This window comes from Psittacula echo (assembly GCF_963264785.1).
Source record: "Psittacula echo genome assembly, chromosome: 5".
Lineage (NCBI taxonomy): Eukaryota > Metazoa > Chordata > Aves > Psittaciformes > Psittacidae > Psittacula > Psittacula echo.
In genome coordinates, this window is record NC_137739.1 from 64,704,657 (window position 1) to 64,718,399 (window position 13,743).

Consider the following 13,743-nt stretch of genomic DNA (forward strand, 5'->3'; position numbering starts at 1 on the left):
GTTCTCAGCAAATGCCAACAACTGCCATTGACTACTTCACAGTAGCTCTTGCTCTTTTACATGGAATTTTTATGAAACACTAGTTTCACCCAAATAGTAAACAAACAAACAAACACAAAACAAAAAACAACCAAACAAAAAACAACCAAAAAATCCACACAAAACCAAAACAAAACCAAACAAAAAAAAACCATAACAAAAAAAAAAAAAAAAAAAAAAAAAAAGAAAGGAAACAAGAGAAGAAGAGAAGAAGAAAGCATCTCCTAACTTCTGCCATGGTACCAAAGTGCAAGACCTCCCCTACGTCTAACGCAGCATCACTCTACACAGTGTCACCTCCCTTTACCAGCCGATGAGCATGGGAACAAAGCTGAGGACCCAAAGCGTCACCTTCAGAATGAACCTGTGCTACACACTACCAATGCTGACAGCTCCACAGCGGTCACTCAGACACAATAACTCTTCATTATCTGGAAATACTGACATGACATTTATTGCTGTATTTTTCAACGAGGCAGAACTTCAAGTGACCCCGGAAGATGCTATTCTGTGACCAAATCCTGAGATCCTTGTCAGCCCTGTTATGAAAGAAATGGACCTAGACATGCCCCTCCTGGCAGGGGAGGAGTTTTGCCTATTCATATCAGTGAGAAAAGAACAGGACCAACAAATCAGGTTTTTAGTAAAAACGGACTGTAATCCCAACTTTTTCTCTGTCTAGAAAACAGAAGCAATGTGATTAACATGGATGGAAAGTGGTAAAGTATTTTCCATAAAAAATAATGTACCATTTTAAATACCTGAGATAGAAATTAAAGTCTGGGTGCTTACCAAACCAAAATTAGACTTTCAAAAAATCAGCAAACACTTGTTCCTATCAAAGTTTTCTATCCTGACAGCAAGGAGAAGAAATGGTGGCCTCTGACTTTTTGACCTGATGTGCTGAGTGATTCAATTTGAAAGTAACACAAATAACACAAGAAGATAGATAGTTTGTGGTACTTTAAGGTCACAGTACTATGAAGAAACATTTATTTTCCTATCTGTTTCTGTCCAGTAAAGTCAGATCAGTGCTGTGGCCGTGTTGAACCAACTGTGAAGATAAAGCGTTGAAAACTTACAGACAAGTTAGACAAATTATCGTTTCTGTTATGCTTTGGTGTTACTTCTGCTAGAAGGGAGAAAAAAGAAGACAGGAATTTATTTCTGAAATACTTTGATGTAACAAAATGGATCAGTCTTAACAGAAATTAAGAACAGAAAGGTAGAAATTTACTTGACCGATATTTCTTGGCATTCATGAAAGAGATGAGAAAACAACCCAGAACTACTTCAATTTGAATTATGCACTGAAGTGACCGAGGAAAATTAAAAAGCGACACAAGTAATTAATGAATTAGCATTCAAAACAGAGTTGTTACATAAGTAGCCTTTAATTGAAAACACTATTTTCTCCTTTCGCGTAACAGCTGAAGGCAAAACAGAGCTTTAAAAAAATTAATCATAAATGATGGGTTTGACCCTGTGCCATGCAAAATATTAAAGCCTTTACAAGGGTCACAGCTTCTCTTCTCCCCACAGGCTGCAGGGTCACCTGGGAGTAATTCAGGTGTCTACACTTGGGCATCCCCTGCCTGAGTGTGCCCAAGGTACTCGTGGGGGCTTGGCAGATGTGATGAAGAGCTTCTAGAGACCTACATCCTTCTGCTACTTGGCAGGATGCAGCGGGGATGGTGCTGGTGGCACCTGAGGACCATGCCTAAGTCCCTGAGATGATGCTCTCTTCACCTCTTTGTAATTCATTTGTAACCTCCTTCATTGTGAAAGTTTTGTCTCCTGGTCCACATGCCATTTAAAAAAACCCCAACAAAACCAAAGCCAAGCACAAATTTGAAGGCCAAGAGTCCTAGAAATGCCCCTTCTGTTTACCTCTGGGGAGTCCCTTTATAAAGGAATGGAAAAATGTGTCCAGAATGAAAAGGAGAATCAAGCATATGTGAGTCACTGACAGCAGACTTCCCAGAGGAATGTCATTTTAGAGGCTTTATAATAATCAGCTTGGTTTTTCTACAACGCAGACCCAGTGGCACTAAGCTCAAGAGACAGCAGATTACACACTGCACCACTTAAATGTATTAATATTATACCTGCTATTCAACATAATGTTAGAAGAAATTACATATCTTAACATGAACTGCAACTAGATGAAAAAGTGTACTGTGAAGAACTCAATACTGCTCATAGGAGGCACCCTTATTGACATCAGTCTAGAAGATTTTCTTTGGCCAAACGAAGATGCCACACCATCACCCAGCCCTCAGAGTGACACGCAATTTCTATTTTTTAGTGGCTGTTCCACCCTTTTACAAAGCACAGGATTTCCTTTAGCTGTCATTTAAATATCAGGGTGAACCTGACCATGTAAATCCACAAGGATTTGGGCTTTACGAAAAAAAGTCAATGTGAAAAAAAATGTCATTCTTACTTCATATTCCAGCTTTATCCCATAAACCTTGGACGCTAGCTGGAAAACTCTGCTGAGACCATGGCTTGTAATTATAGGTACTTGTGAAGAGAAAAAGGAGAAAGGTTTTATTTCAGTCCACTGTGTCAGGCTGCTTTCATCTTCATGAACTCTTGTACTGCCCATTACCTGAATTACTTGCCTGTCACTGCAATGTAAATTCTTAAACCTACCAGCAACAATTTTCTAAACCATAATTGTTCCAGTAATTGAAACTGCCTCAATTTTGACACTCAACAACCCATTGTGTGCAACTGGGTAATTAAATGGAAGGTTTAGCTCAAAATCTTTTACTATTATTTCCTGCAGCAATTTAGCTAAAAGAATCAGCCTTTCTTCAGGTAGGTAAATGGCTTTGATTTGAAGTTGGTCAAAACCCAGCTACTACTAACCAGTGTCTTTTGCACAAGTACAGGAGGGAAATAAAAAATAATTAGAGGCATATTTAATATGATTCAGATGATTAAAAAATGGAAATCACAACATTAGCATGTGAAAGTATAAGCAATCAGAGCCCCAACCAACTAGCAGCAATACTAAAAGACAGCCCCAGATCCAAGAAAGAAGCTGTTTGTGGATGTATTAGCTCTCTACCTTACTGAAATTTCGTGGCAAGCTGCTGCAGTCAGCCAGCTAGAAGGGAACAGAAGAACATTATACATTTAGAAACTTCACAGAAAAAAAAATTCTTTTATAATCTTAGAAATAACTCTATCTTTACCACAGAATGACTAAAATAAGCTGGTCTTACATGCAGCACTTGACAAGATAATACTGTTCTTTGAACTTCAACCCCTTTTCCCATATTAATGAATGAAGTCCTGCAGAACCCATCATTAATTACAGAAACATTAACATCTTACTATACTGATTTAGAGCATTGTGACCCCACAAACAGTTGCTAAAGCATGATCAACTTACTTTTCTTCACAACTACAGATATTTTACCATACCTGCAGAGCTCAATGGCACTATCAGAATACATGATTCTGTAAGAATAACCTGACCCAAGATATTCTTAGTAATCCCAGCAGAGCAGTGGTATTTTGCCCAGGTAAAGCAAAGCAGAAACACATCTGAGATACTGTGAAGAAGATGCTGCAAAGCACCTGCCTTGCACACATCTCACCCGGGCACCTGGGCAATGGCCCTGTTTTCTTCTGACCACAGCACCACACACAAGCAACTCTTTCAGGCAGCCTTGTGCCCCAGCGAACATCCTACATCACATGACCTTGCACAGAGATTTCCTCCTTATCTCATTAATCCATGTTTTAGGGTTTTATGCACCAGGAAGTTGAGGGATGGGCAATTTCACTGTGTGAAGCTAGCAAATAATTGAATTAAGGTTCAGTAATTGCAGTTATCACTACAAGACATATTAAAGCAAAAATAAGCTCAGCAAAGCACACATCTGACTTTAAGTATATGTGAAGAGTCCCATTAACTTCAACAGCATTTATGAGGCAAGCTGGAAATTACACACACGAGAGTGCAATAAAAAAATCAACGTCTTTGATTTTGAAAGAACTCTGCAAGTAAGAAAAAAATTAAGGGATGAGATTAAAACTATTTAACATCCTCCATGTCATGTAATAATACGAGCTTTCTGTAACAGGAGAGATTAAATTCCTCTACACTCATTCATATGCCTGTTGCATATGCAGCACATCCAAGGATCATTCCTTAGACCGGTGACAAAGGCTTTAGAAGACGATGGTCGCACAACCTCAGCCAGCTTCAGCAGTAAAGCCATTTTCAGTTGTTCATGTGGAACTGGAAATGGCACAACTCTGAGAATGAGGTGCACAGCCCTTGCACAGCAGCACGGGGAGCTGTAAGGATGCATTCTGGATGTTGTGCCATAGCTGGATACCAGCTATTCACAAATGTAATGCAGGAACAAGCATCCACACTTCTGCCTATGCTCTTTCTCCTCATATCATGAGCTGCATTCATACAAGCTGAAGGAGCAGATCTCACCTGGTCACAATGGCAACAACTGAAATTCTCTATTGTCAGGGGAGCTAACAGCAGGAAAAGCTTAATAAATATCAGGAGACAGTCAGTAAGAGACAGATTTTGCCATGTAAAACCACTCTTGGAAAAATATTTTATTAGCATCTCAGTGGGGTACAAGAAATAAAAGCAGTGCAAATTTCAAACCTCTCCATTCTCTGTAGCAACTGAGGTGGGGAACTTTAGTACACTGCTAATATTCAAAAGCGTCTGTACTTTTTCCCTCGTTTTAGATCAGCAGAGAAAGATCAATCCCATAACTCATGGGAGACTCAGATAATCAGCTCAAATCAAATTGCAGTACATAATTATAATCACACAACTGGCAAGAGAGAATACGGGCTGGTGCAGTCGAGCTTCAAGCATCACAGCCTATAACCCAAGCAGAAATGCAGCTCAATAGTTAACAAAACCAAACAAAGCTATAACCATTGATATGGTCTGTGGTTTGTACGTAATGAGTTTAAGAGTCTCAGACTAATGGAGCCGATCCGTGGCTCATTAGCACCAAAATAAATCTCTTCATTAGGGATGTCAATGAAGAAGCTAAGGAATGCTGCCCCAGTTCCACCAGACCAGTAGATACAGATGTGGATACATATGAATAAACTCACTGGACCATCTCCTGGAGTCATTCGTTTTCTTCTGTTAACTACACTCCAGGGAACGAGGCCAATGGGTACCACCACATCTGCTCCCAGAAGCTCATCCACAGCAACACGTCTGAGGCTGCCTTCAAGACACTTCCCACATCCCATAAAATGAGGGAGCTGGGAATGAGGAAGGCAAAGACCTGATTCCCATTCCCACAAATCAGAAGAGGTCCCTTGCAGGCTTTAACTAATGCTGAGACCAAGCTGGCCAAGGGCTTTGCTGTACACCTCTCTCTTCTTTTGAGCAGCAGTCAGGGCAGGATAGATACCTAAGTCCCTCTCTTCTGGAGGACTACTCGGATGTTCAAAGCTCTCTAATGAACAAGGACTCTAATGGTCAGGAAGAATCAGTTACAGCGAGTCTAAATTTTCATGAGATAGCTTGAATATTCTTTAAAAGTCTCCTACAAAGACTTAATTTGCATTTTTGGCTTCATGAAAAGCAAAACAAAACAAAAATTTTGTCACAAACTCCCAGTTTTGGGTGAAGCCTCTCTTTTTTTTTCCCAAAGCAATGAATGATTAACATCCTTCCCTTACATCCCAAAGCTGTTTTCACATACCAGACACTGAGATTTTCTTGAGCTGATCTAGACCTTGGCATTGAACAACTTGCAAAAATCTGTTTTTTAAGCCTCTACAGCTATTGTTTAATTTCCCTTTATAACATTTTTCAGTCCTTCTCAGATGGATTGATCACTGAGAATATGTGTACTTTGAACCTCTCTACACATTACAAACACAGAAAATGCTGCTTCTTCATAGCCTGATCCAACCGCAGTTAAGAGGTTTTTCCCTGACCCTGTCTTCATATACAGAAAGAAGTGGAATCTAGTGAAATTATTACAAAGCTGGTTAAGCACAGGATATGACTAATCCTGCATTTCACAGCTGGAGGTTAAACTGAGCATCATTAAACTCAGTGTTCTTTCTTACCCAAGACAGAAACAAATGGTGCACGGCAGAGCTTTGTGTGTGTGCATCACTCACACTCACACTCTTTCACAGAAATCCAGCTTCAGCCCTTTGAAAATTTTGACCTAACTGAAAGAAATGATATGATAATCTCAAATTCCTAAGATTCCATCAATACTGTATGTTTCTGTCTGTAATTTGACTTCTGGATTCAGAACTCCTTGAACTGCATTTCCTGGGTTGTTGAGGAACTCTGGGTGACATTCTTGCAAAATCCCTTGATTCCACAGGTGATAATCCCCAGAACACAGACTACACCATCCAGCTTTCATAACAAGTTGCAAAAGCTCATTTCTGTCATTGATCCTGCTTTTTAGACAGGCTGCTACCACTGATAGGAGATGAATACCAAGACAATATTTATTTTGGTAGGTAGCAGCCCAAGACTTTGATGTCCAAAGTCAAGAGAAGGAACTCTACTGTCTTAAAGGGCTTGAAAGCATTTTGGATGCAAGTCTGAAACATTTTCTAACTGCTCTTATAAAACTGTACATCTCTTATTTGGGAAGAAAAAAAAAACCACCACATTTTATTCAATAAATTCATATTGTATACTTAAATCTCGGGTCCGTTTATTTGATAGCAAATTGGTCAGATCAGTCTTGTCATTTTAAGTCATATAAGAAGGAGGTGAAATGAAACACACTTGGGACGTAGTGCTGCCACAGCTAAGGAAGCTACATTTGGTGGATTCTGTTAACATCTATTGCATTTACACATGTAAGCAAAATGCAATGCAATGCAATTATGGGCCTAAATCAAAGTTTGGAGAGTGGTCTCATGAAAGGCCTCACGAAAATCTGGTTCTGCATGACATATACTCAAAATGAATGGAGTCCTACAGAAAGACTCACCATTGACTTTAAAGAAATATTTGGCTTAGTCCCCAAATATGTATCTCTTTTTTGATTAGTTAAAATCAATATGCAGCTAAACATTTAAACAACACATAAAACTAGTAATAAACCTAGGTCATGTCCCCTTTGGTACTCTGAATTTAAATGGAGACCAAACGCACTGGAAGCTTTCATGTCTGAGTTGCTTTCTATTACAAAAAAATCCAGTTTCCCTTGTGAGACCTTAAATTAAAGCAATTATACTTATCTTCCTCACACATGAACAGTAGGTAGACTTTGGGGAAATAAGACAGGTTTGTCATTTCGTTCCACTTTGTGTGGAATGTGCAACACTCCTGGCACAAGCCATGGCCTCGCAACAAAACCCTGTAGCCGCAATTCAAAGAGAGGCCCAAATGTTAAGACCCTATAGCGGCTCTGAGAGCAGAGAGGCAGCTCCACAAGCAGGAACTGCTAATGGCAGACTTGGCACAAAAGTGACAATAAAAGAAGAGAGGAAATTGCACTCTGACTCTCCTGGAGCCAGGAGCCAGCCAGCACACTGTGGGCAATTCCCCTCTCCACTGTCCTCTGCTCTTCAGAAAGAGATTAAGCTCTCCGCTGAACGGCATTTACATCTTTGTTCTTTGCAGTACTAACGAGTCTCGGGCTCTCTTCAATCCTGGGGTCCAGTTTTTCCCCCCTTATTTTCAGAACAATATGCTAGAAACTGCCTGCTGAGCGCATGTTTGCTCCAAGTTCACATTTGCCTAAGAAGAATTGAGGCAGCCTGTAGTAGCCCTCCCCATGGAAGTTGCCAGTTCAAAACACTCAGCTCTGTTTTAATAGCAGTGTTTACAGGCCTTATTTACTGTTATTTTACTATCTGTACAGCTGCAGCCTTCTTTTAATTCAGGCTAAGTATGCAGTGTCTTAAAAATAAGACTAACCGCAGTTTTCCAGACCTTCCAGGGATGCTCTGAAGAGCTTCCCAGCATACTCTAAATCCCCATCAGCTAGCAGGGAGATGGCTGAAATGCTGTGAAGTGCTGGTAATAATGAAGTCTATTTGGTGATTTTAATTAAATAATCTCATGTTCCTCATAAATCCCAAGGGTCGTCCGCTCCACAGGGAAGAACTTTTTGTATTTCTGATCTGGACCAGAGGACCTGAAGTTTTCCCTGAAAGATGTACCAGGACCTTACCGTCAAACATCCAGTTATGCTGAGTCTCACCAGCCCAATACATCTGCTTTGCTCAAAGCTGGGCTTTTTGAAACAAAGGTGTGCAACGTGCCCTGGGAACCTTTGAGTAGGAAAATGCCTCTGGCACTCCTGTTGTTAAGGGAAAAGGCAGACACAGCTCAATAGAGACTATAAACCAAAAGAAGTCCCAACAGCCAGACCATGGTGCACAGGACTTAGTTGTGAGGAGGAAGAACAGGGTGATGAGTCCACGAAGCCTGTAAACTCCAGTTTTAGTTAAAAGTGCCCAATCCTTGCCATTGTACAGAATGGCTGAAAATTCGAAAGAATGTAAAAGAATGGTCAGAAGTTTGTTACCGTTACTATCTTGCAAATTTATACATTAGTTCCTAAAACTAACCAGAACTGACCTTTGGAGCTCCCAAAGCTCACAAAACCATATTTCTCTAATCTTGAGGGGAAAGGGTGTAATTACAAATTCATTTTTAGTTTACGGGGCAGTGTGAGGTGGCTTAAGGGGTCTATTTTCTGCTTAGACACTTCCAGCTCACAGGAATGGAAAGCAAGTATGGTCTCCCATCTCAGAGGTTGCATCTTAGCAATATAGAAGGCACTCTCATCTAAATCAGACACTGCAAAAGAGACATTAACACCAGCTCTTCTGGCACTTCCCACAATGACACAGTGGAAAAGCAGGACTTCTCTCACATGATGTCGCATAAATTAATTGCATGCACACTGCAGAACTTACTGCACTTCTTCCCTAGAGAATGTGAGACTGCAAAAGCGATGCCTGTGAAGCTCTCCAAAGCCAACACCCAACATGCCTCAGAGCTTACATTCATCTTCACTACACCTCAACTAAAACTTCCAGAAACCAGCTACACTTGTGAGAAAGGCTGACCCTATCTACCCTAGGACACTGACGTCCCCATCTCAACTGCAGGGGCTTTGCCATTGGGCTTACATCACAGGGACCTACCACCATCGGTGAGCAGGCATTAAGGGGCTCTTTCTGATAGTGGCACGCACTACTGCGTCTCCCTAGCCCATATAAACCAGGGCAACAAAAGCTGTGCATTGTTACAGTTTCTGGCAGGGATTTTGCCACCACAGCAATGCTATCCAACAGCATAACTTCCTAGTTAACACAGCCAGCAATGTTAACAAATTTAACAAATTAGATTAACAAATTTAACAAATTTTAATAAGCAAAGTTAACACAATGCCAGCGAAACATAACAGTGTAAACCTGAGTCAAAGAAAGGTATACAGCTGAGGTCATTTCTGCTCAGAGAAAGGAGAATGGGAAGAGCAATTACTGATGCGTTAGCAATGTCAGAAGCTCACTTCCCAACTGCAAATACAGATCTCCCTACCTAGGAACCAAAAGAACCAGATAAATCCATACATGGCTATCATAAGTAACATCCACTTCTCCACTGAATTTTCTCCTACTGCAAAGTGTGGCTCATTAGATGGTACTCCTTGATCTCCCAAGGGGAGGAAAAGCTTTCGCCATTGATCTGTTCAAATGAGTCACCAGAAAAACAGAACTGTGAATCCCAGCATGCCTGTGCTACAGCAGGAAACAGTAGGAAACACATACAGGGCAGAGCAGCTGCCTCGGCACGGGCTGGAGAGCTCTTCTTCTGAAGGAAGAGAAAGGAGATGTCAGGAAGCAGGAGAAAAAGTGCAGGCTGGGGACCCCTACACCAACCTAATCCCACACCGGAAGGTGGTACAAAGGCAGTACCTCTCAGCATAGCTTCCAGCCCCAGATGCCGAAGAAGATAAGCAAGAAATCTCACTCAGGATGCAGCACCTAGCAGAGGCATTGTGTCATCAGACACTGTAATATAAATCCTCCTGTAAACTTCCAATATCATTTGCAGCACCGGCCTTCTCGGGTGTCTCTGGATGAAGCACTGTTTCAGCTCTATGTTTAGCACTTGGAGAGAAGCCAGAAAGACTTCCATAACCACTACTGATTTGTTAATCCTTTAATGCACAGGCACTGTTTGTTACTTAGGACGTCAGGTTTCATCACTCCTCAGCATGCTGGTGATAGAACTTCTTGACACCAGACTGCAAATATTATTGCAATGTCAATACTCCCAAGGAGAAAGCCAAGCTGAGTTAAAATGTGACTTTGGTGTTGACAAGCCAGTTTGGCAGTGCAGAGTTCAAACAGCCAGGATCACCAGGCAGCTTTAAAAACAGAAGAAAGTTTGCCAGGATCCTTTTTGACTAGAGTCTTATCCCAAGATCCGCATGGTAACAGCTAAACACTTTCCAATCAGATGGAGCAAGTAAGAATACAGTAAGTGGATTATACTTTTCCAGGAAAGTGCTGGGAGCAATGTGTATGTATGCATGTGAGTTTGTGCCTATACAGATTCTCCTCATCTTTCTCACTGAAAGAGAAAAAAATCCAAATCTAGGTTTGCAGCATGACAGATTTGGAGCTCAGTATTCCCAGGGAGTTTACCCGGATTGTGGTAGCTTCAACTCTTCTCCTGTTGCCCTAAGGAAAGCTTTACATGATAAAAAGAATTATTCCTGAGTGTGATCTAAAATAGATCAGATCCCGGTTTTTTTGGAGGGCCATTAAGACATCGCACAGGGGTGCACAGAAGGTCACAGCCAGGCTGGCACTGGCGCCTGCTGCTGCTTGGTGGCAGGGGGCAACTGGCTTTCACCATAGCACAGAGCTGTTTTAAAATCATTTCCCTCCTGGATTCAAACATCCATAGTGACACAGCCTGAAAGGTGAGGACACCCAAGGAGAGACACATGGAGGAAAAGGCACATCCTTCTCACCCAGGACAGCAAGAAAGGGAAAGGCTCATGGGGCTGGTTCAGCCCCATGCACCCCCAGACTGACTGGGCTTCATCTTCTCAATGCAGTAAGTCCAGGCAGCTATTCAGCCACTATTAATTTACCACTGATTAATTACCAGCCACTTTTTTTTGACCTTATAGGCAGATCTGATGCTCAGCTGTGGCAGGACAAAGCTGGGCCAAGGGCACATAAAGTCCATTCCTGAATCCATATGCATCCCAGCTACCCACACACAGCCCGTCTGCTTATCAATAGCTCCAATTAAATGGTCTTGGGGTTTCGACTGCCACCAGCTTGCTCAGGGTTGGGAAAAAGACAAAGGGAGTTAAAATTGAATTAGCAATTGATTAATACATGAAGCCACTCGATAGCTGTTGAGTTGAGCACCCTTTTGGGGCTTTAATCCTTTGGTGCCTTGTGAGTTTTGTTTCACAGCTAGCAATGCCAATGAGCACACTGGAAATGTGGGGTAATCATCAAAAAAACCTCACAGTCAGTTTAAAATGTGTATTTCAGTAAAATCAAGGTTTGACAAAATTATTTTACTGACATTTCAGTAAGCATAGATCCTTCATCCTTTAACAGGGATGTTTTAGAAACATGGATCCTGGAGCAGTCTGTCTTCAGACTTGGTGAAACGCAAAGATCAGCACAACATAAACTAACAAAAAGGTATTTTTAATTTTAAATAATTGAAGGTATTTTTTTTTATTCCAGTCTTCATAATTGGAAAGAATCTGGAAAAAAATGACCATGCAACTCAGTGCTGGAAGTAAGAAGCAAAGCATAGAAAAAACCTGTAAAATGTGAGGGAGGTAGAACATACAACAGTGAAAGGATGCAAAGAACAAGAGAAAAAGGCGAACTTTTCCATTGGTTTAAACAGACAGCTGAATTCAGCAAAGCTGCCCCTATCTACAGTAAGCACAGTGTTTTGTGGCGGCATCCAGGGGACATACCATACAGAATGGCTGTTTTCTTCCCGCTGCTTGACATTGCTGTATACAGACAGGTAAGCACCAGCAGTGATCAAAAGCCCAGTAGCACGTGGAGTAGAGTTTGAAGGGCAGATGCAAGCAAAAAGTGCCAGTTTAGAGAGGTCTGTTCGGATTTAAGCAAGATCTCAAATAAAAGCTGGGAGCCAGAACTGCACAAAACTATTCCCAAGGCTGTCTTTTGACTACAGCCTCCTCTTTCAACAAGATAAAAGTCAATGTAAATGGGCAAGCAAGACAAAATCCTACAGCAAGGGCATACGCAGCACCAGACCCTCGCAGATCCCCTAGAGAAGCAGTAGATCAAGGTGTTCTGCAGGGAGGCATCTCCGAAACACACAGACACTAACAGAGGGTTTACTTTTTTTCCTTTTTCCTCTTTTTTTTTTTTTTTTTTTTTTTTTTAACAAGAGGAAACCAAATTCCATCAGTGGGTGCTTGATATGAAAAATCCATTATGCTCTTCCCCTGTCAGGATGTCCACTGAAAGCCTTTGTGCATTCAAGTGGGCAGTCAGACACAACTATATGGAAAACTAAGCTACATTAATATCTATTAGGCAATAAAAAACCTACCTGGGAAAGCAGCTTGTTGTCATCCTCCAGCAGTTTCACTTTTGTTTCAAGCTGCCTGATATAGTTGGAAGATGAATCTTTAGGAAAAGAGAAAAAAACACATTTAAGCTTCTTGTGCTACAGGCAAGTACTGACAGACAGTGACACGTTTTCCCACTCCATGGACGGCATGGTTGAGAAAGACCAAAAGAATAAAACCCCAAGTGCATAGGGTGAGTAAGGGATTCAGCCAAAAGAGATTTTCACTAAAAACCTGAGATTCAGCAACAGCAACATCTTCTGTGAATTCATGTCAATGCCACCTGGTTGGGGGGTGAGGGAGTAGAGAAGGAAAGCAAAGTTGAAATACTGACTTTCATGATTTTATACAAGTAATTTCCTAGATTTGAAAGCCATTCTCATTCATGTAAAATGTACCAAAATACTCAACAACAGAACAAGATGTTTCCTTTTAGGCTTGAACAAACAATCCCTCCACACACGTGCCTTTTTTCTTTCAAAAACAACTGAAAACCTCACAAAAAAAAAGCTGCTGGCACAGCCCTACAAGGAGATCACTGCCACAACTCCCAGCACTGTAAAAGGGGAAGAACTGTGTACAGCAAGGCTGCAGAGCTGCAGCACGCACACAGCAAGTGCCTGCCCAGGACATCTGTTTTTTCTAGTGGAAGCACATAACACTAAACAGAAAAATTCCAGGAGAATTAAATACAGAAAACCCTCACATAGAATGGTAATATTCAACCTGAAAGAATGTAATGGCCAGTTTTCCACTGCAATAAGGCAGCAACACCAGATAGGGTGACATGGTGTGTAAGATAACTTACTGGAGAGCTCTGTGGGCGGCTTACTACTCTTCAAAACATCTGATTCTTGTTTTGAAATGTGCTTTGAAGCAACACACTTGCAAATTCCAAGGGAAGAAAATAAAAGGAACCTGGGAAAACCTTTTCTCCATTTTCATCACAGCTTAGTGGTTTGCAATAGTTCCTTCCAGACATGCAGATGTTTGCAGAATTTCTCCCCCACTTTGGTAGCAGAGGCTGTGAGTTGTTACAGCAGCAGGAAAAGGGTTTTGCAGCTTAAGTGTACAAAAACCCCAAAACATTTTCTGC

At 41.3% G+C, this 13,743-nt stretch overlaps 1 protein-coding gene across 1 annotated transcript in view; it reads right to left on the reverse strand.

Moving 5' to 3' along the window:
* CCDC85C (coiled-coil domain containing 85C) overlaps window positions 1-13,743 on the reverse strand; it is a gene marked incomplete at its 5' end in the record, with an annotated part of 105,512 nt that overhangs the window by 25,797 nt on the left and 65,972 nt on the right. Inside the window, one exon of the mRNA XM_080617123.1 lies at window positions 12,629-12,705. Within this exon, the coding sequence (XP_080473249.1) occupies window positions 12,629-12,705 (77 nt within the window). The remainder of the gene's footprint in view (window positions 1-12,628; window positions 12,706-13,743) is intronic.